The sequence below is a fragment of the Pagrus major genome, chromosome 16, assembly GCF_040436345.1.
Source record: "Pagrus major chromosome 16, Pma_NU_1.0".
Taxonomy (NCBI): domain Eukaryota; kingdom Metazoa; phylum Chordata; class Actinopteri; order Spariformes; family Sparidae; genus Pagrus; species Pagrus major.
Window position 1 is genome coordinate 12,281,169 of NC_133230.1, and position 23,325 is coordinate 12,304,493.

The 23,325-nt window shown below is 41.6% G+C and overlaps 2 protein-coding genes across 3 annotated transcripts in view; both read right to left on the reverse strand.

Annotated features, from left to right (window-relative positions):
• Window positions 1–5,220, reverse strand: part of atp9b (ATPase phospholipid transporting 9B) — a 43,459-nt gene extending 38,239 nt beyond the window's left edge. Inside the window, exon 1 of one of the 2 annotated variants that reach the window (XM_073483253.1) lies at window positions 5,141–5,220. In XM_073483253.1, coding sequence (XP_073339354.1) covers window positions 5,141–5,220 — 80 coding nt within the window. Of the gene's footprint in view, window positions 1–4,617; window positions 4,690–5,140 lie in introns of those variants that run through there. The other variant, XM_073483255.1, reaches the window with a different exon arrangement.
• Window positions 5,221–6,396: 1,176 nt separating this feature from the next.
• On the reverse strand, window positions 6,397–17,091 carry sall3b (spalt-like transcription factor 3b). The gene is made up of 4 exons (XM_073483831.1): window positions 16,339–17,091; window positions 8,932–11,868; window positions 8,504–8,847; window positions 6,397–7,258 (listed from the first exon to the last, which is right to left on the reverse strand). Exons 1-4 carry the CDS (start codon window positions 16,418–16,420, stop codon window positions 6,866–6,868), a joined length of 3,756 nt encoding a protein of 1,251 aa, XP_073339932.1. The 5' UTR covers window positions 16,421–17,091; the 3' UTR covers window positions 6,397–6,865.
• Between the last annotated feature and the right edge of the window lie 6,234 nt (window positions 17,092–23,325).

Sequence of the window (23,325 nt, forward strand, 5' to 3'; positions counted from 1 at the left end):
AAAGAATCAACAACGTCTGTAGCCTAACAGGGACAGCCTGCATGGGCTCACAATACTGGCTAAGTCACCATAAACAAAAGTTAGTTGCACACTGACAACACACAGAAAGAATTTTACATTTCACTACAAAAGTATAACAACAATTAAAGTGAAGATGTAAATTACAAACAGAGATGAGCAAACTATCGAGTCACGTCAGAACACACTGGTTTCAGACATCGAAGCACAACAAATTCAGAATGAAAAGGAAAGATTAACGTAAACCTGATGTTACGTGTCCTCCAACCTTCCTTCATGATCACTGTCAGATTGGTTTTAGACGTGTATAAGAAGTGTTTATTGAGCAGAGAGCTTTCGATTCTAGGTCATATTTTCTTGTGTTAGTCCTATTTCTTGTGTTAGTCTGTTCGCATCCTATTAACGCGAACAGACCTTGTACATGTTGTAAATAGTGTTCGCGTTACATTTATGTTAGCACAAAGCGTAGGAGAGAGCTTCCATTTTCCTTAAGCACCCAGGTTTTTTGTTTTTTTTCCCCCTTTTTTTGTTCAGCTCAGAGAGTAAGGTTTAGTGGATGTCTTTTTGTTTACTTCTTCTTCTGTTTATGGTTGAAGTAGTCTTAATTGGGGATATAGTTCAGGCTTTGTTTGCTATTTTGGCTTCAGTCCACCCTGAAGTCAGGCTTCACATCTCTTGTCCTTATGTTGCGCTCCCACACCCCTAGAATGGGGCACAACACAGAAAATATAACATCTTGAAAGAAAATCTCTTGATGTATTTTGATATTTCAGGATATATAATAAGTAAAAGTCTAACACAATTCAATTTGACTGATAACCTCGATAGAGTAGATGCTATTATATACCTGCTTCATATATTTAAGATTTCTCCATGCACAATCATACTTCCAAACACCCAGGGGAGTCCAAAACATCAAATATATTTCTTCACTGTTTACTCTAAGCTTATAAAATACATTAAAAGTAATATACTGCTTTTTCTCGAGAAATTTAACAAGTTAAAGCCCCTGCTGTCACTCTTTCAGTATTCTGTCTGACCATCTGAAACTATGTGCTAAATGTCAGGATGCAGAAACTTTACGACGGTTGGTGAGACAGGTCTTTTAGTTAAAAACCAGTGAGAATCCATCTACTGTTACTGTCAATTAATTATGGTGCAAACCCAAATCTGGTGTTAACAGCATGTGAAGGAAGCTGCCTAGTTCACTGCAAAGTTTATCTAGCACAGTGCAACACAAAAACATCAACATTCAACATCAGAAAACCTTCCCAACCAAATCACTGGTGCCATGTTGTAGTATATTCTACGGAGTGTGTCAAATCTAGTGTCTACAATGCCTGACCACTTCCATTTCCACTTGCTAAATTAAATACGCACTTCACCATAAAAACAGAAAATCATACAGTAGGCTAGAGATTTTCTAATTACATCACTTTTCTTGCTCAGGCAGATGACTCTCCGGACTCTCTGCTGTGAGTGTGAGTGTGAGAACGTGGTAACTGCAGGTGTTGAGACTGGCTGCATATTTGCTGATGACTGTTTTTATGTTTTTCTGCACACAGTGTGAGAATTTGAAGAGTGACTGACTGATGATAAAAATAACACACCGCTTTTAGAAGTACAAAGACTTGTGTGAGAGCTGAATCACAACACAACCAAATAGGTATAATGAAATGAATAACAGCGTACAGAAGTCGGTAGTTTTATACTGACATGAATGAAAATATTACTCTGGGTTATTTGTAACAGGGACCTTTAACATCCAACACTTGAAGGCTGACTATAAAACATCACTGCATTAACAAGCAAAAGTTTGATTTTCATTTAATTTTCATTTAATTCAGCTGCATTTAAGTGCATCATTCTGGAAAGGTTTCAATCAGTCTGCACTAACAAATACAGAAGAGTATTTCTGGGTGGATGCAGATCTATTTGGGTAGTCTGACCAATGAAAATTTTAAATGTGGAAATTGTGGAATATGAGCAGCCTGAAAGGTCACTCAGCTGAACACGAATGAGTGTCTTGTACCTACAAAAACATGGATATGTAAACATGCATAAAACTTGCATCAGCGGGATTATGAGCTTAAGATCAACCATCCACACTAGTTCTCACTGATACGGCCCCGCAGGGCTGCTCATCATGCCAACGATTAAACATACAGAAGCTGGTGCAGCCTGACTTTCTGCTTCAGCCGAGAGATCCTGCAACAAGACCCAGAGAGATAATGACACCCGAGTAATTAGGAGGGTTTTAAGTCCTCAAACAACTTTTTATCTGTCCTTGCACCATGTTAGCCTGAGTGGACTGTCTCACACCCAAAGCAAGACACTGCAACACTATTATTCAAGTACTGGATGGTTTGTGAAGTCGCAGTTCTACTTTTCTTAAAACACATTTCAGTATCTCATTGCACCATGTGTTAGAGCAGGAAATATGCAAGTGTCAACCCAGTCAAACCAAACTCTACTGAAAGTTATGATAAGCACAAAAGACATGCATTATATCATATGTATTGCTACATACAACACAGATCCCTGCTGTAAGACTACTATATTTATACATTTTATCTTGTAATTTTGGTTCCAGACGTCTAAGTCTCTGCACACATCTCAGTTTTGTCACCAATTCAAACAGCGAAATGAAAGATGAAGTCAAACAAAATGGCACAATACTTCACTGTATGTTGGACTGACCACAGATTATTATTATTAACTGTAATAACTTCATTGAATTGCAGCATCCTCTCCAACTAAAACTGAAGTTTGGTTTTTCCAAGTTCAAGAGTTTATTTGAGATTCTCAAAAGTTGTTTTAACCAAGTAGGATTTCCACAAGTTTCAGTAGAATTGCCAACAAACTTACTGTCAAATTATTATTTCCGACAGTGCTGCTGAATGAAAGCAGACAAAATTATTATTATTATTATTTTAAACAGAGAATAAACCTACATTTTTTTTTATCTGACTACGGGTCAGATGACTTTATTCTAAATCTGGAACATTAAATCCTCCATCTGATTTAGGAAACGGCCTGTAAAACCTTCCTTTCTAATCCTATCAGTTTTACAACTGCATCTGCCCATATAAATATAGCTGTTATGATGGAATATAAATAGGAAGGGTGCGAGATTGCTGGGAAAGCGAGGACTGAGTGATACACTTTCTGAAACATTACACTCAGTGCTAGCAACGTACTGTCATAAATTCAGCTAAATCAAACAAACTCCCTGAGATGTTATGAGTGAAAACAGGGGTATAAAGAAGGTTATGAAGCTAAATATTGTGCTGGTCTTATTTTACAGAGTGATCTAATAGAGCAGCAGAGTTCAAACCATGTGAGAGCCAACAGTCTTCATTGCTGTGGAGTTCACCAATAAGATGCAGATTACAGAAATGGCGCCATACAATCTGCCGCTAAGTTTCTCAATAAACCATGTAGTTGTTTGGTGTATAAAAAGTCCTCAAACTTTTGTGTCCGCAACCAAAAGATATTCAATTTATTCTCATAGTGGAATAAAGAAACCAGAAAATATTCACATTTTAGAAGCTGGAATCAGAGAATTAAAAAATCACTTAAACTGAATACTCAATTATCAATTTAATAGACAACCAATCGATTTATCGTTGCAGCTCTAGCTCACATGTGAAATATTGGTTCACTCCAAGCATATCAGGAACAAAAATAATGGATCTTAGCTGGTGAAACTGGGTCCTTTCCCCTTATTTCTACTGGTCTAGAACTAACAACTTCATGATGTCGAAAATTAGTTAATGCTGTTGTCACGAAAACTAAAAAATTGTTCCCTGGCAATCAGAAATACAGTGAGCAGCTAAGGAAAATAAGAGCAAGAAGGGTAAAAAATGAACTGGAAAGTCTGCAAAGAAAAGATCTATACCTACATATGGGAGGAGAGTCTTCTCAGCAAGGAAACTTTCTATTTGAAGACAGAAACAGTCTTTGTACAGTTGAGGCTTTGGCTTCACTATATGAATCAGGCAACGTATGAATCACCAGCAGCCAGTAACTCTTTATCGTTGTTTGTGTCTTTTGTTTACACACTGTTAGGACTTGCCAACAAGGTACATTAATAGCTACACTGTTTCTTGCTATGCAACTCCCACATCTGATTGCATAATAATTCAACTCTCAACCTAGTGCTAACGTGGGCTGGTTTGGAAAAAGGTTTGCTCGCTCTCTGGTGCAGAACAGGCATCTTTGCCAACAACTGCTTCCTGTGTCAGTGGAAAAGCTTCATCAGTGAAGCTTTAAAGCATCAGGATCACTGCTGCTCTGTAGCTGACCCAGCAGTCTGACCGCAATAGTGAAGTCAGTCAGTCAGTTCACCACATGGCCCGATTAACTGTCACATGTATATTATTACAGACAGCAAGAGAGAGAGAGACAGAATTACAGAGGCACCTCCCTTGCAATCTGTGTTAAAAAGTGATGTAATTAGACATCACAATCCAAGAAAAGCTACTTAAATGCAGAGCCAATTGTGGTAAATACGTGTGTGGTTGGCTATTAACTACAAATAGTCATTTACACAATGTAAACAGTCAAAAAACAACCTACAACTTAGTCTAAAAGTACCTGCTCATGCGACTACTTCACTTCCTGTCCAATCCTGACCCTGAGGGCTTTATTAGCTCATCCTCGTCCAGTCTGAAAAATGAACAAGCTTCGTGAATGATGACTACAGGACACAACATCACATTCATAACATGTGACGAACTTAAGACAGATAAGCGATCATGTGACTTTAACTTAAATGCCAGGGGGGGACTGAGCTGTCTGGTGCTCAACATATATCTGTCACTAAGGCTCACTAAGAGGTTACAGAGGTTGTTGTGTGGGACTAATAAAGCCAGATTAAACATTAGACGGATTTTTAGCTCCGTGGATGACAATAAAAAGCAAACCAAGCAGCTGTCATGAGGAGAAACTGCGAAGGAGCTGTCAACAGCAGTGCTAGCAACACAAGCTAATAGCCACACACACATACACACACACGGACCCCGGGAGCAAGCGGGGCAGCGAAATGTCAACATTTTTACATAAAGGGTTGTTTCTTCAGTGTGCGAGCGAAGAAGCAGCCCAGGTAGCCCCTCCGTACCTGGGAAGTCTGGCTGAGTTGTAATGCGGGGTCCTCCTCGAGTTCTTCCGCACCGGATTTAACGGGATGCTGTCAGCCATCTTGGCTGGGCAGTACACATCCTGACGTCACGTTGAAAAAACGGTTGGGATTTATGCTGCATTCACTTGCGGCACAAAAATGTCGTATCTATGACACTCTCGACCAACGAAGAAGAATTCTGATGCGAGGTTTGAGGTTAAAACGCACAGTGGGAGCATTATCCACTTTCTTTACGTACCTATTAGGTGATGAATTTGTAAACGCAAGATTTTTTTTAAAAAAAGTGTCTTCTTCTTACCAAAAGTTTCGCATGGTTGGGTGTCACATAAGGGAGTTTGTGCTTTCCAGGAGTCGCGAAGGCAGCATAGGTGATCCGTTCAAGTCATCAGTGTGGTCAAGTAAAACGTAAAGTTTATGAGAAAGGGAGCGATAATGAGAAACAGGCATGTTAAAATTAAGAAGGGAGCAAACTTTCTCGTGTATAAAACCAATTTAGGACAGATAATGACTGATAAAGACCGTGAGAAAAAGCAAGTAAGTGAACCTTTGGGTGGAAACTGTTTTTTCCCCCCATTTTCTCATCAGTAAGTCAAAGCTGAACCATTCATTTTACTTTGTTTACTTTTTTTTTTTAAGTACAAGATCATATTCCAGATAAGTAGGCATAACGAGCTTTTAATGGGTGTTTAGCCCTAAAATTATTCCCAGCAATTTCCAAGGAAGACTCCATTAATCTGAAAAACTTTCCCTGATGTGCTTCTGGTAAATGATGAGGTGGTTTTTGAAAATGACCTGTCTGTGCTCATCATCTCACAGTGGAGATGGACTGCAAGATGTCATGTGTATCATAAAGTTTGGAAAGAGATCAAACACTGATGTATACAAAGGTGATTTATGCTTATGTGAACTGGAAACTAATGGCACAAAAAAAACCTCTGAACTTGAATATTAGTAGTATTCAGAAAACGTGTTTTGGGATGTATTGCAGTTTGAGAAAGGTGCAGTTTTGCATTGCATTTTGTTCATGAGTGCACATCTGAAGTTGTTCGTTTTCAGAAAAAAAAAAGCTAAGTCACTTCCATAAGGCATACAGTCAAGATAAAGTTTGCACCAGAAGTTAAAGCCAAGATGAAGCTTAATGACCTGATAAAGCTCAAGCAGTGTGTGAAATAACACCAAGACAAGTGGGCACATTTCAGTGTTTAAACAGACAGAGGTAGTGAATTGAACATACAGACTGTTTGTTCTAGTTTTTATTCGGTCCAAGTGTTGTTTAAGAATGACAATGTCTCACCAAAACATTGACAGTAGTTCACTGCAACTCGTAATTGTGTGTATTTATGAGGATGGTTTGTGCTTCGCACTAGCTATCAGCACTGGGCAGCTGTCCGGAGGAGATAGCAGACTCTTTGCATTATTGATTTGAAAACATATGTCCCCTTCTTCAGAGCAATCGTACCTCCAAGCACCGTAGGGATTCTCAGGTACAAGTTGAACAACTTATTTAATGTATAGAAAAAGAAAACGTTCACAAATGACGGCAAAGTAAAATAGCAAAACGTGAATACCCTACGATTCTCTGTCAATTGATAAAAAGTTCTTTTTTAAGTCTATATATAATACATAAGAACAAACAAGGTGTTTTACAAATATTTTAACGTCCATAATAGATTGCATAAGTTTCAAGTCACCACTCAGCTTTTTTCAATTGATTCCAATTTCTTTGCTGTCATCAATCAGCATAGAAAAATGTCTATTATTTCCCAGGTCCATGCCCGTCTTGGTTCGACTGGTGATGGGACTTCCCGCGGTGCTCACTCTGTCCATGCCTGCAGTCAGAGGGTGGAGCTGAGAGATGCCTCTGTTCTGAATCACTGAGATCTCGTTGTTCTTCGTGGCCAGGCTGTTGGCGATAGCTGTTGCGTAGCGGTTCCAAAATCCAGGGTCTACATTCATCGCTCGAGCTGCCAGGTCCTTCTGAAACATCTCTCCAAACTTTACCGCCTCTCCACCCAGCAGGGCCATGGGGTTCTCCACCGACAGCCGACGGCCTCTCCTGGCTGGTGCGTTGTTCCACATGTGAGTTCCCATATGAACCTGGAAATGACACACGAGATGTTAGATTTGGATGTTGTGAACATGTTCAGCAAGGATGGTGCCAGTACATATCAAGCACCCTGCACTGACTAAGTTGGTACTTCAGTCTTTCTGTTGAACTACACTCCCTTATTCAGTACGTTAATATGATGATTGTTGGTTGGACAAAAACAACAACTTGAAGATGTCACCTTGGGGTTTGGGAAATTATCATGGACATTTACCAAAAGAAAACAATCAATTGATTAAAGGAGAAAATCATCAGCAGAATAATTGATAAAGAAAATAATTGTAAATTGCATCCCTAAATTGTTTTTTGTTTTTAGAGAAAATTTTTAAAAAGTACAGAAAAAGTCTGTAGGGTTTATTTATTTATTTATTTTTTTAAGTTTTCCCTTTTTTGGTGGAAACATGATGGGACTAAGATATGAACTTTGCGTTAAAAATTCCTGTTGAATCTTTCATTTGCTAAAGTTTAAATGTAACCGTGTGAGAATAAATATGTCATAACGTTGAATTTGTAACTTTTTGATAAGAGCAGAACATTCTGTTCTTTTGCAATGAGGTTTAACGATAGTTTACATTCACAAACTGGCTTAATTTTCTCTTTTTTGCTCTCACTTTTCCGTGGGAGGGCATAGAGCACATGTATGCAAGAAAACCTCTGAAGTTTTTGTGTCTCTACAATTGGAGGGAGGTTATGTTGTTGCAATGTATCAATGGTTGGACAAAACCAACAATTTGAAGACGTCACATGGATGTTTTGACCTGGACACAAACATCATGGATCAGATGTGGCGTTAGATTATGAACTGGGTGTTTAAATTCCTGTTGAATCTTATTTGGATTTAGCACAGACTTTTATTTTGAAAGGTAGATGTTTACACTTCCACTGTGCCTCAGTTTCTTACATTTGCATGCATTGCAAGGTTGAATGATGAGAATAAATATGTTGAAATGTAGAATGTGTTCTCTTTTTGATAAAAGGGGAGCATTCTGTGCGTTAACAGGAAGTTGAGGGATAGTTTAAATTTACAAACTGGCTTTACTTTCTGCTTTAGGCTTATTTATGCAAGATAACCTGTGACTGATTTGTTTCTCTGCACCTGGAAGGAGTTACGATGCTGCAATGCATCAAAACACTAAAGACAGGCCCAGGAAGTGATCTAATATCTGACCAAAGGAAGATATTTGCCACCAGATATGTTAACAAAGCACTCAGCTTCAATCCAAAGGCACATCTACCTTCAGATTTCCTTTCGTGGTGAAAGCTCTGCCGCAGATGGAGCACACAAACGGTTTCTCTCCAGTGTGTGTGCGCTCGTGGATCTGCAGGGCGCTGGCCGACGAGAAGTTCTTCCCGCAGACGTTGCAGTTGTGCTGCTTCGGCATTCGTCGAGGAGGAGCGGGGCCGAGCAGGGAGGTCATCCCCGGGCTGCCGACTGACGCGTAAGCCGGAGGGATGTGGACGCTAAACGGTGGGTGCTGCCCTTCGGACGGGTTGTTTGGATGATTGTGACTGTTCATCTCGGTTTTTATCAGGCCTGATGAGGGGCTGGTGACCAGGCTGGGGATGTTCTGACCTGCAGCTGAAATGAAAGTAACATTAGTCAAACTTTTAATGGAGACATCCTGAAAAGAAAACTATTTGAGCACACTGAACTGAAACGTACCTCTCTCTCTGCTTAGTTGGAACGACACACTATAAGGAGCCTCCTCTTTCACACACAGTTTGCTGGCCTGTACTCCTCTCGACTCTGAAGCACAGGTCGGAGACTCAGATTGCTCTCTCTTCACTGAGGCTGCCAGAGGCTCCTGGGATTCTGGCCTGCTGCTGTTCACTGCAGGTGATTTGATCGTCATGCCTTCTGAGTTGCTGTGAATCGGAGACGCCGATACACGAGGCGAACAGGAGGATTCTGACACATTTGGGCTGCAGTTCTCCAACCTTTTCTCCGATAAAGAGCTTTTTGAAATGAGGTGGTCATTAAAACCATTTGTGAGGGATTTCAAACCAAATGAGTGGTTCAGGCTCACAGTAGAGTCAATCATCCTCATTTGGTTCTCCAGAGCAGCTATACTTGAAACAAGAGCGAAGGACTTAGGGGGAGAATTACAATCAGAGATCAACGGTTTAAATGCATTCACACCTTCCTCCATGTTTTCTACCTCTTCCTCCTCCTCTTCCTCATTTTCCTCCATTGAAATATCATCAATGAGCTCATTGCTGTTGCTACTGAGGCTGTCAAAGTTCCTCTCGTTGACAGAGAGGTCGCTGTCCATCTCCTGCAGCCGGTCCACCAGCGTCGAGTCTGGAATCTGCCCGATCATGTGCATGCGGATGTGCTGCTGCAGGACGACAGCGTTGGTGAACTTCTTCTGGCAAAGTGGACACGAGTGCTGCACCTGAACGGGAGGATTCTCTCTGTGAACACCGATGTGAGCCTTCAGGTTGCCTTTGGTGGTGAAGGCCCTGCCGCACACTTTACATTTAAAGGGCCTCTCCCCGGTGTGAATGCGGTAGTGCATCTTTAGCGCACTCTGACAGCTGAGGACGCGGTGACAGAGGACGCACTGGTTGGGGTCTGTGATCTTCTTGTCGATGTTCTCCACCAGCTGCTGGAGCTTTGAGGTTTCAGATGTTTGCATAGAGTCCAGGGGGCCAGTTGGGAGTTTAGTTTCGTCTGAGTTGAGCGAGAGAGGCGAAGAGTTAGAGGCTGGGGATGCAGAGGTGATGGGTTCAGGCGTGGTGGCCCCAGATGGGATCGTGCTGCTGGTTGCTTCTGTTACTGTGTTGGCTCTTGGTCTAAGGGAGCAGTTCTGGGGCAGGTGGACCCCCTCTGTTTTCAGTATATTGGACGCTTCTGTCTCACGGTTCGACTCTGAAACAGGAGAGAAATGAGCCTCACTGCCTCTGTGGTTAGGTGACAAAGATACACATTCAAAAGGAGCTGGCTGGTAGGGAGATTTAACGGATGGTGTTACACTTACAGGGTCATTTGAGCCTCCGATACTGCTCATAGTGGAGGAAAGCGGAAGACCCATAGTGGCTGGCAGAGCTGCTACAACAGGTTTGCTATCCAGCCACGAGGAGACAGGTTTTTCAGGAGGGATGGACATCCCATAGGGAATCCCAGAACTCGTTGGCACATTGTCTAGATATTCTGGCACCGGGTAGGGGTTCATCTGCACATGAGGATACTTCTCTTTGTGCCTCTGGAAGTGCACCTTTAAGTTCCCTTTTGTGGAGAAGCGGTTGCCGCAGATGTTGCATTTGAAGGGCCGCTCTCCTGTATGCGAGCGCAGGTGTATCTGCAGAGCGCTGTCGCTGCCAAACACTTTGGCACAGAACCTGCATTTATGTTTGAAGAAGGGCTCCTCAGGGCTGGGCTTCGTTTCGAACAAGGACACGTTAGGCAGTTTCCCTTTCCTGTGCTTCATTAGGGCCGCAAGAGGGTCAAGTGCGTTAGCTGTGGCGGCGATGCTAGCCAAGGGATTGGGGAAAATAACGCTGCTGGGGGGGCTCTGAGGTAGAAATGGCAGGCTGGAGGATGAGCTGAGGAGGCCGCTCTGGCCCAGGGAGAGCGGGCTGGACGAGCTCAGTGTCTGAGTGCAGCTCATGCTGCTGCTGCCTGTGTAAGGAGGCAGTAATGTGGAGATGCTGCTGCTGCAGCTGGAGTGAGATGGGGTTGAGTTTTCTGAGGAAGCTGAGGTACATGTTACATCTCTAAAGGTGGACTGCCCGCATACAGTTTGTGAGGGGGGGCTTTGTGACTTTTCAAGCACAGAGGACAAAGAAACAGCAGCCTGTCCATTGACGGTGGAAGGCATCGTCCCTGACAGTGGCAGGATGGGAGGAGGGATGATGCCTTGAGAAGGGAAAGGGTTAGGAGCCAGAGACAGAGCTCTGGAGACTGGGTTCAACGCTCCCTGTGTTGGTTGTCTGTTCATGATGGCGACCTGGCTGCAGATCTGCTCTATCAGCTGCAGCTGGTGGACCTGTTGTTGCTGCAGAGCCAGCAGGTGCTCCAGGATCACCGGGATGGCTGCTGAGGCTGCTTTCCCTCCAGTCCCGCAACTGTTGATCCCCTGCGAGAACTGGGCCACAGCCACCCTGGTGCTGTGGAGGATCTCCAGCGTCACATTTGTACTCGGCATGCTGTAGCTGCCAGCAGCTGGCGTCAGAGGGGAGGTGGACTCAGCTGAATCTGGAGGCTGAGGGCTGGAGGTTGTGGTGTCCTGTGGGCGATGCTCAAGCTCCATGGCTTCATCCCGATCAACGCCTTCCTCTAAATTATCCAGACTGTCGTTGTCATTCACTAGTGTCTCTCCCAGCTCAAAGCCAGCGTCCGTGGACTCTGCTGCGGACGAGTCGCTGGATGCCACACTGGGAACAGGCGAGGGTCCGATAGGAGACTCCTCAGGAACTGGCATCCGCTCATTGTCCTTCACTATGAGCACCAAGGGATCATCAGTGCAGACTTTGTGGTGATCGCTCAGTTCAGTCCAAGTGAAGAACTCAGCACAGCATTTGTCACAGATGTGTGTCTCCTCACTGCTGTGGTGGCAGCCTCCATCGGTCTCCTCTCTCTCCACGGCCTCAACGATGCCTGAAAGCATGAAAGAAAAAGACAAAACTGTTCATTTATTGTCCAGGGACACATTTTCCTTTATCATGTTGTAGTTAATCCTCACACACACAGCAGTGAGTCCATCTTTCCAAACTCGTGTTGTGTGGACGAGCATTGTTCAAACTCAGTGAACTTAAAATTCCACAAGAGACCCCGAAGTGTCCAAAGATAACAAACATGTCGAGCTGAATCACAAGGAGGGTTTTGTAAAATGATGCAAAACACATCCAGGAACAGATCAAGTGATGAAACATCTCAGCTAATACAAACAGAGTGTGTTACACTGTCATTCAGCACGGAAAATATATTTCTTCTAATTATGATGCTGCTTGAGAGGAAGCTGAAGGGAGTTCTGAGTTTCAACTGTCGTATTTTTCCTTATTTATATCCAAAATTAGATGATAGGAAAGCCAAAGTTTTCCTAACAATTTAAATGTTTACAGCTATATTTCTTTATTTTCTGACACCACTTTCAATCTTAAAAATTCAACAGGCTCACATTAAAGCATCTGACAGGCCTTTTTAAACCCACACCCCCTGTTAATAATCTTTACGAAAAATCAATAAAGTTCACTGAAGTGACGTGACCTCTCAATTGTGCATTCAGACAGATAATGAAATTCCATACAGTATATTGATTTTTTTTGGTTCATTCACACATTTCACTAACATGGCTCATCTTTATCCTAAAAAAACTGCGCGGTTATATGCATTTTGCTCAAAAACCTGAATTCTGGGGTGAGTTTTTAGGGAGAAAATCGCAGCCATTTGATGCTCAAACACATTATAAATTCATTATTATTACTGCATTACTGATCATGCTCATACTCTGATAAGTGTAATTGTGTTTTCCCATGTCCAGAAAAACAGAACTGTAATTAATAAGTGAATTACTTTTATTTTTATTTTTCATTTAATCAGGAATATTCCCATTGAGATTCAGCATCTCTTTTCCATGGGAGTCCTGGCCAAGACAGTGGCATAAAAAGCTGAAATTGATAGACCTTAATCTATAATATTACAGCTTCAATAAAAAGTGTTTCTATTACAATAAATAACAAAATGATTTGTGCAAAGTTTTGCCACTCAAACTCTAAATTTACAGGAAAATCAAAGCAGAGAGGACCAATGAAAGAACCACAATGTCCTGATTTGAACAGGACATAACATGGATTTGTTGTTCTGACTCCTAACGTGATTACAGATTATCACATTTAGATATATATCAAATAATTATGTATACAACAGATCTGTATTAAAAAATGTTTTCCTTCTGTTTGACAGCATTTTTGCCATCGTAGTTTCCCTGTTTCTCCTCTTCCAGTAGTTGTTATTTGACGTTCTGTGAGGAAAGATTTGACACTACACTAGAATCACTGTTGCATCTGTTCAGGCTCTGCCCCATTAGGAATCAGACAGCGATACCAGATGGAAAGATTTGGGGGAAATCAATAGTAAATTATTGTTACATACACTCGGGCTTCCCTGTGAACATTTGGGGAACAACAATTTAAAGGTGCACTACGTAGTTTTTGGAAAGGAATGTTTATCAGAAGAGAAAGATCTTCGCTGACTGATTTTTTTTATGTCGAAACAAACTAAATAAACAAACTATCTTCATTTTCATGACTGAATAAACTGAATAAACAAACTGACATTAAAGGACGACACGATTTCATACTGTTTCACTTTGTTTATATGTGGCGGACCCTGCCACCTTTCTAGCTTCAAACAGTGTTCTGGGACCTTATTTTCCTCTGACAACAGCTTGTTTATTCAGTTATGGAAAAGATAAATATTCCTGAGTTTGTATTATTGCCTCGTTAATATTGTAAATATTAAAATTCAGTGTTTAAATATCTTCTCCAAAACTACATAGTGCCCCTTTAAAAAGGATGAAAAGCAGCTAGATGGATATTAAGAGATTTAGGTTTGACATTAATTAATATGTTTTATAAAAAAAAATGTCTTTCTGCCTCATAATCAGGAATCATAAAATATGACAGCAAAGGTGGTGTGTGTGTGTGTGTGTGTGTGTGTGTGTGTGTGTGTGTGTGGCCCGACATATGTGCTGCCCCTTTGTTCTTAAACACAGTAAATGGGGACATAAAGTGTTTTATGCGTCCGTGTGTTTGTGCTGAATTTAACATGTATGTGTGCGTACGTGCACGTAGTTTGTGCGTGTGTTCCTGTCTCCAAGTGCAGTCAATACACTCCAATTATCACCGTGTTTCACCACCTGAAAGAGTGAGTCGTCTGAGAGCAACACACTCAAAACAGCCTCATGCAAACAAACACACACACACAGAAATCTCAGTATTAATGAGTAGTACGTCACAGGCTGTAGCTTCCTATTCTGTTACATCTGAGATGATAAAAACTGATTTTAACTTGTTCTTCAGATCAGAAAAGACGAGTGCAACCACAGCCGAGTGAGTATAATCTGTGTAAAAGTCAAACTCGTCAGTAAATAGTCAGAGTCGCTGGCTCACCAAGTGGGTGGTCTGAAGATCACCAAGGCGATTCAGCAAACACAGGCGCGAAAACACTTTCACTGTTTCAGCTCAGGATTTTGTCTGCACTTTGTCAGATTTACTTCCAGAAACAACAAAGAAGGGATCCGCTTTGATTTAAAGCTCGCAGTATATTTCCAGATACAACAACACAACTGATTTAAAATTTATTTTAAATTGTCACTCTCACTCACTCCATATTGTGAGGAGCAGAAAACAGATTTATGTCTGTTTCTTGCTGTGTAGTTTGGCGAGGAGTGAAAAAATAAAAATCACGAAGCCGCAGTTGAAAAGCAAACAGACTCTCAGCCCGGCGTTGATGCCCCTCTGCCTCTCTGCGTGACCTCTGGGCTGCAGAGGTCACCGGTTCAGATGTACTAATTGTATTATGATCCAGACACGGAGCACTTGCCCCTCGCAGGGTGAGGCTGACAAAGGTTAAGTCAGCAGGCTCAATCAAAGCCCCCCGCCTGGCTGCAGGGCTGTGGGAGGGCCTCTGCCTCACTCGACACCTTCTCACAGCCACAGATCATCAGAAAGTGACAAATAATTTTACTGAAAAACATGAAACAAGAGCTGTGATGGTGATGATTTGTGTTACTGCATGAAATTAGCTTAGTCTTATGCAGGCCGTTTGCTTTTTTTGGTTTTTGGTGCTATAAATGATGAACAAAGTCGACATTAATATAAATAAATACACACATGTTGAATAAATCATATTACTTCAGATGAATTTAGATTAATTAAGATTTATGAACAGTGAGTTAGGATCTAAACCAAAGATTTTGCGTGAAATTTAGAGAATGCATTCAAAACTCCATTTAAAATTCAGTCGATTTAAGATAAAAAACATATCTAATAGTTTAAACGATAATTTATGGTTAAAATGTTGTTGATGTGAGTAAGTTCTCATCAGTGTTGATCACAGGATTCAAATAAGGTGCAGGCTTCCCTGCATGAACATGACGAGAAAATTAAATTGTTTAATGAAATATTGAAATATTAAAAATGATGTAAGGCCTCTGGTGCATCATAACACAGGCTGGCAATGAGATGACGAAGGGAGATCTAATGTGAACAAGGCTGAACATTTAAAAATAATTATTTATACACGTTTATACGTTAAGATTGAGAAATGCTACATGTTGAGATCCATTTAATCTATTTTGCTGTTCATATTAATTTGCACAGAAATCGAGCAGTGTAACAATAAAATACAGAGTTTCCAAACATGTAAATACAATCTGAAGATCATCATTTTCGTTGCAGATTATTTCCTCCTGGTTTACGATTCTGAAAATGTGAAAGTTTTAATAGCTGACAGGAAGGCCTCAAACGTAATCTGCAGAAATACATAAAAGATATCGTCCTGTAGTGAGGTTATTTACAGTAAGCCCTGTTTTTTTTTTTTACTAAATTGTAAAATATAAATGAAATAAAACACGAAATTTGGTTTCATTCGTGAGAAGTTTTCATCGTTTGTGTCCCGCACTGTGTCATCATGGTCGTCAGTTCATAAATCTGGATCTGATTTTCGTTAAAACATTAAAAACTAATTACATTTTTCACCATTAAATACATTTTAAAAAATTTTTTGGTACACTTTTTAGACTAACAAGGTTTCATTTGTCAGGTTTCAAAACTGAAACTAAATAATATCAAAAATAAAGTCAGGCCGAAACAGGAAAGTAAAACCAACCTGAGCCACTTGTGTTTTCTGTTTAGTGCGCAAAATAGTTCGTCCACCTTTAATTTAAGATATTTTTAGACATAGAGCCACAATAAAAGTCAATTTCATCACATTTCTCTGCTTAAAATGTTTCATGTTTGCAGTTAAGTTCTATAAATGAAGCGGTTCTTTCTCGACAGTCGTTGTTGTTTCTCAGCAGCTGAAGTAAAGCCAGTAAAAGTGGTCTGAAGCCTCCCGGACACCTACCATCGCTGCTGAGGAGTCCGCTCCGTGTCGCCTCTTCCTCGGACTTCAGGTGCTGCGGTTTGGCTTGCTTGCGGCGGGACATGTTGATCTCTCGCTGCTGCCTTCCGCCGACTCATCTACGAGCAGCGAATGGGACCCTTCAGCGGGAGCGGGGTCGGTGAAATAAGCGGACGAGGCGGCTGGTGTTGATGCCCGTGTGCAGATTGCGCATGTCAGTGTGATTGTGATGGAGGAAGGATAATGCTTTTACGACTCTTGCTGCCCTTCGCTGGGTGATTGGCTGCGCTCCAGCCGACTCACGCTAGATATGGAAATGAGGGATGGGGTTTAATAATAATTAGTTCACTTCCTGTCCGGTGCGCGGCTGCTTTTACGCACAAGTCCGAGCAGCTTCGACATGGTTCAGTCCGACCTGAGGTGCTGTGAGTTTCTCGAGAAGTCTTGGGTTTAACTTTGTGGCCGAGTGCTGCGCATCATTCAGGTTTAAGATGGGCTTGTTTCCATCCTGAGCTCCTGGGTGAGTTTGTGCCAAAAGCTCCAGTTTGCGCTGACTGGATGGATGGATGGATGGATGTCTCGGTTGAATCTGTCGCCTCACACACATCGAACAACACAAGCAGCAGCAGTCATCCTTCCACAGGATGATAGGCTTTATGTCGAGTCCGCGTAAAGTCCAGAATCGATGCGTTAGAGGAGGCAATTCTTGCGTAAAACAGATAAAAATCGCGCGTAAAGTCAAACTTTGTGCGTAAAAATCGCGCTCAGGTCGCAGATAGGTCCGATCTCAAAGTGGTGGCTGTCGGAAGTGAGACTCCCTGGTTTGTCCGAGGCAGCACCGGCGCTCTCCTTGTTGCCTCCGCCTCCGGTCCATCATTAGCTGCCCTTCAGCCGGCTGCGATAGGCTACTGCCAGGATACCACAGGAGGTGTTGGAGCCCTTGCTTCATTTGTTACGACCTCCCACAATTTGGCGCCATTATAGACTGAAAATGTCTCTATGTTGGAAAAGAAATCTTCCTCTTGAGTGATGATCAGGGATGTGAGGAGTTTGTAATCTTACTGGAGCTTTACTTTTGTAGTTTTTGCATAAGTTTTAGTGGTTTGTTGACTTTCAATCACCAAACACAGGTCATAGATTTCAATTAAAGCTCCCATTTCTCTCTATAACTAAATGTAAAATGAAGCTAAACATCAGAGTTTGAAGTGTATAATAAAATCACTGTGGGTGTTATTGTTTGATCCTCCCTCCACAGACTGTAGCTATTTCAAAGCTGAGAAAAGAATGAAGCATACTTCACCAAAGCTGTAATCCCTTTTCGCCAGGCATTGTCCCAAAACTTGTAATTATGTGGTATTAAAAGATGCAGCTGGGGGAGGACAGAATCAGCTGTTGATAATTGCAAGTACTACACAACAGCCTGGTATTGATCGGCATGTCTCCTATTCCCCTGCTATGGCGAGATAAGGAGGCCCCACTCCTGCTGGAATATAATTTCTTCTGACCTATCAGGTTTCTACAGACTTATGATGAATAGCCAGAGTGGCCGAGAGCGCTTATCTGGGAACTCAACCCTCCTTGATTCGATATTGATTCTTTGTAACCAGCGTCGGCACACAAAATCAAACTAGCAACTACTTGACCATGATCTCTTCCAGATTCTAACTTGGCCTCCACCGACGCTGACTGCAGCCACAGCCTGAAGCACCACTTGAATTATTGTGTTAGAGGAACAAATGGATCACTTTGTGTTGTTTAGTATAACAAGCTACTGTGTCGAGACAAGGTAAATAAACATATTCAACAATAAATGACTGTAAATTTTACTTTTCAGTGTATCAAAGTGCTGCAGGAAGTAAATTAATACATGAAACAGCACCAAGTACAGTCATAATCACACAGTCATACTTGAAAGAAAAGACACCCAAGCATTGTGCAGAATAATATGTAACATATTCCACCACTGTGAAGCTTAAACTGTTTAACTTTTGTCAGCAGCATGCTTGGTTCAACTCTGTAGTTCATTTTGAGCGAGTTTTTGCTGTAGACACAATTTTAGAAATACTGAAGTCATGAATCCAAGATTAGGCTGATACAGATAAGAATGTTTGTTTTCCTGTCCTGTTTTTTTGGTTCTGTTTCCTCTGGTTTGGTTGGGAAATTGACTCAGCAGCCTTCCGGTAATACTATTTAATCATCTCCAGAGTCTTAAAAAGTGACTAAAGGTCTTATTTTCATGTAAGTGTTGCAGAAATGCAGCCAAAGAAGTGCAACAAAAACAAAACAAAAAAACAGGCATATAGGCTGATATATGTATAGATGTCAATTATGCTTAATTAAGTTAATTTTATTGTATAATTTAAACATTATCAGGTTCCTAATTTTATTAAGTGTTACTACTAGAATAGGTTTACATGCTTTAATGCTCAAAAAACACACAGTTTTCTGTCTAAAACGCTCCTGTCTCTTTAAGTCCCCTCCTCCTGAATACCCAGTCTCCTCTGATTGGTCAGCTCACACACGCCTGAGCCAGCACTGCTAACAGCAACAGAGTAGCTGTGCTAAATCAATTCTTACATGCCAAACTAGCTGTAGGCATAAATTATACAAGTGTGTGACATGGTGTCGTAGTGTGATGTCACAAAGTCACGGAATAAAAGGCGGGACTACTCACGAGGCGTTCAAGGAGCAGTGTTTTCTGTGGGAGAGAGGAGCTTCTGTTGATGCACACTTTGAACTTTAAACTTACAATATCTTTTACATGCGCAAGAACCTCTATAACACACTGAAGGAAAGGAAAAAAGGAAAACGCATTAAATGGCTCCTTTAATACCCTCAAAAATATATATAAATATATGTAATATATGCCTCAGGATGTAATATAATGGAGCAGGAGGCCTACATTTAAAAATATAAGCTGATGAAGTCAAGCGGCTGTCAAATTGGCAGGGCATAGCGTTACTCCACCCTTATTTTGACATCAATCCACGTTTTCAAAAACTGGAAAACTTTAACTTTAGGCCTCACAAAATTACAGTAATTACAGCATTTGGGCTGCTGTGACTCAAATTAAACACACCAACAAGCTGAAAAAGACTGGGACACGTAAAAACACATGTAATAACATCTTAAAAAGCATCAAACATACTTTAACAGTCTGTTTATTAAGCTGTGAGTCACTGTTTGAGTTCTCTGATAGTCACCAAGAATGAAGTACTCTCCTTATAAACCTGAAAATTGAGTCTGCAGAGTTGACAGGACAGTTTTCCGTCCGTATGAAGATTACAGTACAGTGTGTGATTTACTCGCAGCTGAATGGAGGAACGTCCTGTCAGCTGAGGAATGTGAGAGCTGCTGAGCGGAGCGCGAGGCCTCAGATGGAGATATGACAAGCTAATGGCTCCTGACCCGCCGCCGAGACCGACAGCGATCAGCTACAAGAAAAATGTAAAAGTGTGCAGAGATATGTCAGAGTTAAAGACATGAGAAGACTTGAGGACCGAGAGGAAAACTTAATTCCACTGGAGGTGTTTTCAGTCAGTATCTGAGCGGCATGTAAGAGAGGTTTGAGGAAGATTTAGCAGTTTTTAGCTTTTTTTTAGATTTTATGCTCTTAAACCTCACTGACGCCAGCTGATCAGTCATCACAAACTGAAGCTGTGCAGCCAAACATTGTTCAAACACCCAGAAGCTTATTTTGAATTCTAGTGAAATAAGATTACTTGTGATAAATCTAAAATATTTATTTTGTGCTCAGATATAAATATATTAAACATCATCATCAGTGTGGACTGGACTGATTTTTCAACTGCTGTAGAAATTGAAGGCAAAGTGGAAACGAAAGGCTTCATTTATAAGGTATATATTCATAATGAAAACCACCCACAGTGAGGTTACTAACCACAACTACCCGACAAGTACTGAGAACCTAAAAATGGGCGTTTATCCCCGTCAACACACCACTTCCTTTACTGAACAGAAAAAACAGTCATCCTAGCACAACCACAACAGGGTCATTCGTTTGAAAGCACAGGTTGTTTTATGACTGATGCTGTCATTTCTCTGCCGGCCTCATCCGGCTCTTTATAGGAACGATCTTTACGTTTCTGGTTCGGTGGATTCCAGCTTTGTTCTTCTTTTGTCACGGTTCTTTGAACGACTTGTTTCCAGGCTTTCGACCACCGTGGCATTCAGCCAAGTGCGTGACTTTGTGTTGAAGAGCGGTGGGTACATAAGGGCTGAGAAAATGTCAGCTAGTGGCAACCTACAGTTATGTTTTATCTCAATTCTACTTTAAGAGGTTGGTCCTCTTTTCAAATAAAACAATTCAAGGACTTTCCATTCACTTTAAAGGATTGATAGAAATGTTCACATTTAGTATAGTCTAACCCAGTAAAAGTTGTGGCGACGTAAAGGCTCAGATCTTCAACATACCTGATTTCAGGCAATGTAATGAGGGGATCGTATGAAGTAAGAGGAGATAATAAAAAGCAGGAAAAACACGATCAGATCAAGTGTTAACATGGTTTATAGGTGCTAATATTTTCCTGCTGAACAGATTATCAAAGGTTAACACCACCCCTCTGATCCGACTGAAAATGTATTCAGATCAGGCCGAATCGGATCAATCTCTTCAGATTAAAGTGGATTCATGAGTCATTTTCTTTAAATTCTGATTGGGCTATTATTCTGATTATTCCTGTAATATAAGGACCCATTTAAACACAGATAATAAGAAGTGAGAAACAGGTTTTTCTTTCAGTGATTTGACCCTTTAAAGAATCATAAGTACTGACAGATTGAAACAGTTATACCTCAACATCATCATTTTATTGCCCTTGTAAGCATGTTATAGGGGTAATATCACCATTTAGCTCAAAAGCACCACTGCGCCTGCACAGCCTCAGAGCTGCTGGCTTGATTGTCTTGTTTTACCTGCATCTTGTACAAATATATGTCCACCATCTTCTTTGTCGCCTCATCCCGTCCGTCTCTCAGCTCCTCAGGTACCAGATCACATCGACATCTGATGAGCTGCAGCGTGTGACGCTCTGCAGGACGTATTTCAAAAGGGGCTGAGGTCATATTTCACTGTTTCAGGGCTGAGGCGCCGTCATGTATTAATTAAAATCCAAATACCCTGTATTGATTGTGTTATCAGGCTAGTGCAGCCAGGGCCCGGGGTATTGATCCGGCCCGTGATTTATGATCATTTTCAAGAAAAATCCTTTTGTGTGATTATATGAGGAAACAGAGGCTGAGTGAGTGTAATTCTTTTAGATCTATTCTGAAGCAGTGGAGGTGGTGGGGAGGCTAAACGGACTGCCACCCTGAAGCCCCTCGGAGGAGAGATATTTTCATCTAAAAAATTGTTATGATCCAGTCGCTTTCATTGGAAAGTAAATCAGATGAAGCAGCAGACCCCACAGACTCATATGTTACAGACTGAGGCTGCAGCCTGTGGCTCTCTACCTTACACTTCTTATTGAAGGATACTTCCAATGTTGGAAATGTAGAAATCCTACACCATTAAGGATTTGACTACATTTGCCAAATCATAATCTAACCTCTTTTGGAGCCTCCATTGTTGTTTTCGAATGAACAGTCACTTCTGCTGTAGCTCCAGTAGTTTCCTCAAAGGACGCTGAAAGGTTGACAAACTGTGTGTTCTGTGTTGAAGCCTGGCAAGATGGATTTAAGAGATCACATGATCAAGGCAACGACAAGGCAAGGACAGCGCCGAATTATGTCTTGAATCTTGAATCCTGTCCTGTCCCTCCCAAATTAGACCAGACCAGAGATTTGGTTGGTTTTAGCTGGGCTTGGTTGGCACCCGGTGTCCTGGGACCTGATGAACATGGGTTTTACTGTTCATTGCCACCATGACCACGTGACCATGCCCACCCCAAACTCCCCTATCCAGAATTTCACCCATTCTCATCCAGTCACCCTGCTCGCAACCATTAACCCCTCCTTCTGACAAGAAGGTCAGCTCACATACATGTAATCTGAACGTATCATGATACGTGTTATGTAAATGTTGATATATTACATGAAACATCACACTTAAGGTATCTGTGGTTTGCAGAAACCTACAATGCCAAGATTTTATTCTGGCAGCTGAGCTGGAGGATCGTTTCATCCTCTGGTGACCAAAAATGTCTGTACAAACTTTCAATCCATCCAATAGATGAGGAGAAATTTCACTGAAAACCAAAAATGTGGACTGACCGTCAGACACTGAGAAATGCTGCTAGCACGGCTAAAAACAAGAGCCTGATCACTCCGGTCCGTCCTCACGTCCCTCCAGAGAGACCTGCAATTGTCAAAGCCGATATGGAAGCTCGGACAGGCTCCCTGCAATATCCAAAACCTTCACTCAGCAGTTATTGCAGCTGAATGGGAACAGGTCCTTCATCCCAAAACACAAAGCAAACGGGGAATAGACCAGAAAGAAATCAAAAGTGAACAAAGAGGGATTGAACAGAGAGCAGAGAGTGATAGACAGCAGCGAGACAGGGCTGTTAGGTTATGTAGACTGAAGGCTGAGTGGCTGGGAAATTTCTGATCGCTTTAATTCACTACACCCAACCTGGCCGGGCTCTCTCCCCCTCTCTGCTTTTATCTAACACTGTGTTTCTGTATTGATTTTTTTTTTCTTTATCTTCCAGCCTGGATAAGAGGACAGAGAACTACGGGCGTGAGAGTGAATGGAGAACTTTCCTGAAGATTGCTGCTATTCTCCGGCTTATTGCCTCCTGTCCTTCATGGTTTCACATGACGTCCCGGGTGTCAGGATCGCCTTCAAGCTGTAAATGAGGAAAGCTGATGATACCAGTGGACTGGGATCAAAAAGGGAAGGAAATTGGCAGAGGTAGAAAGAATCAAACACATCTCTAAAAAGTGTGAGGTAAAATAAAATCGGTGTAAATATTTGTTGGAGCACGGGTGAGGAAGAAGAGAATATTTCCTTTGGGGGAACTTTTGTTG

Coding starts and splice junctions, on each gene's coding strand:
- sall3b (XM_073483831.1), bottom strand. CDS start 16,420: ATGTCCCGCCGCAAGCAAGCCAAACCGCAGCACCTGAAGTCCGAGGAA. Junction 8,848..8,931: donor CCAACTAAGCAGAGAGAGAG/GTACGTTTCAGT, acceptor CTTTCATTTCAG/CTGCAGGTCAGAACATCCCC. Junction 7,259..8,503: donor CCACGAAAGGAAATCTGAAG/GTAGATGTGCCT, acceptor TGTCATTTCCAG/GTTCATATGGGAACTCACAT.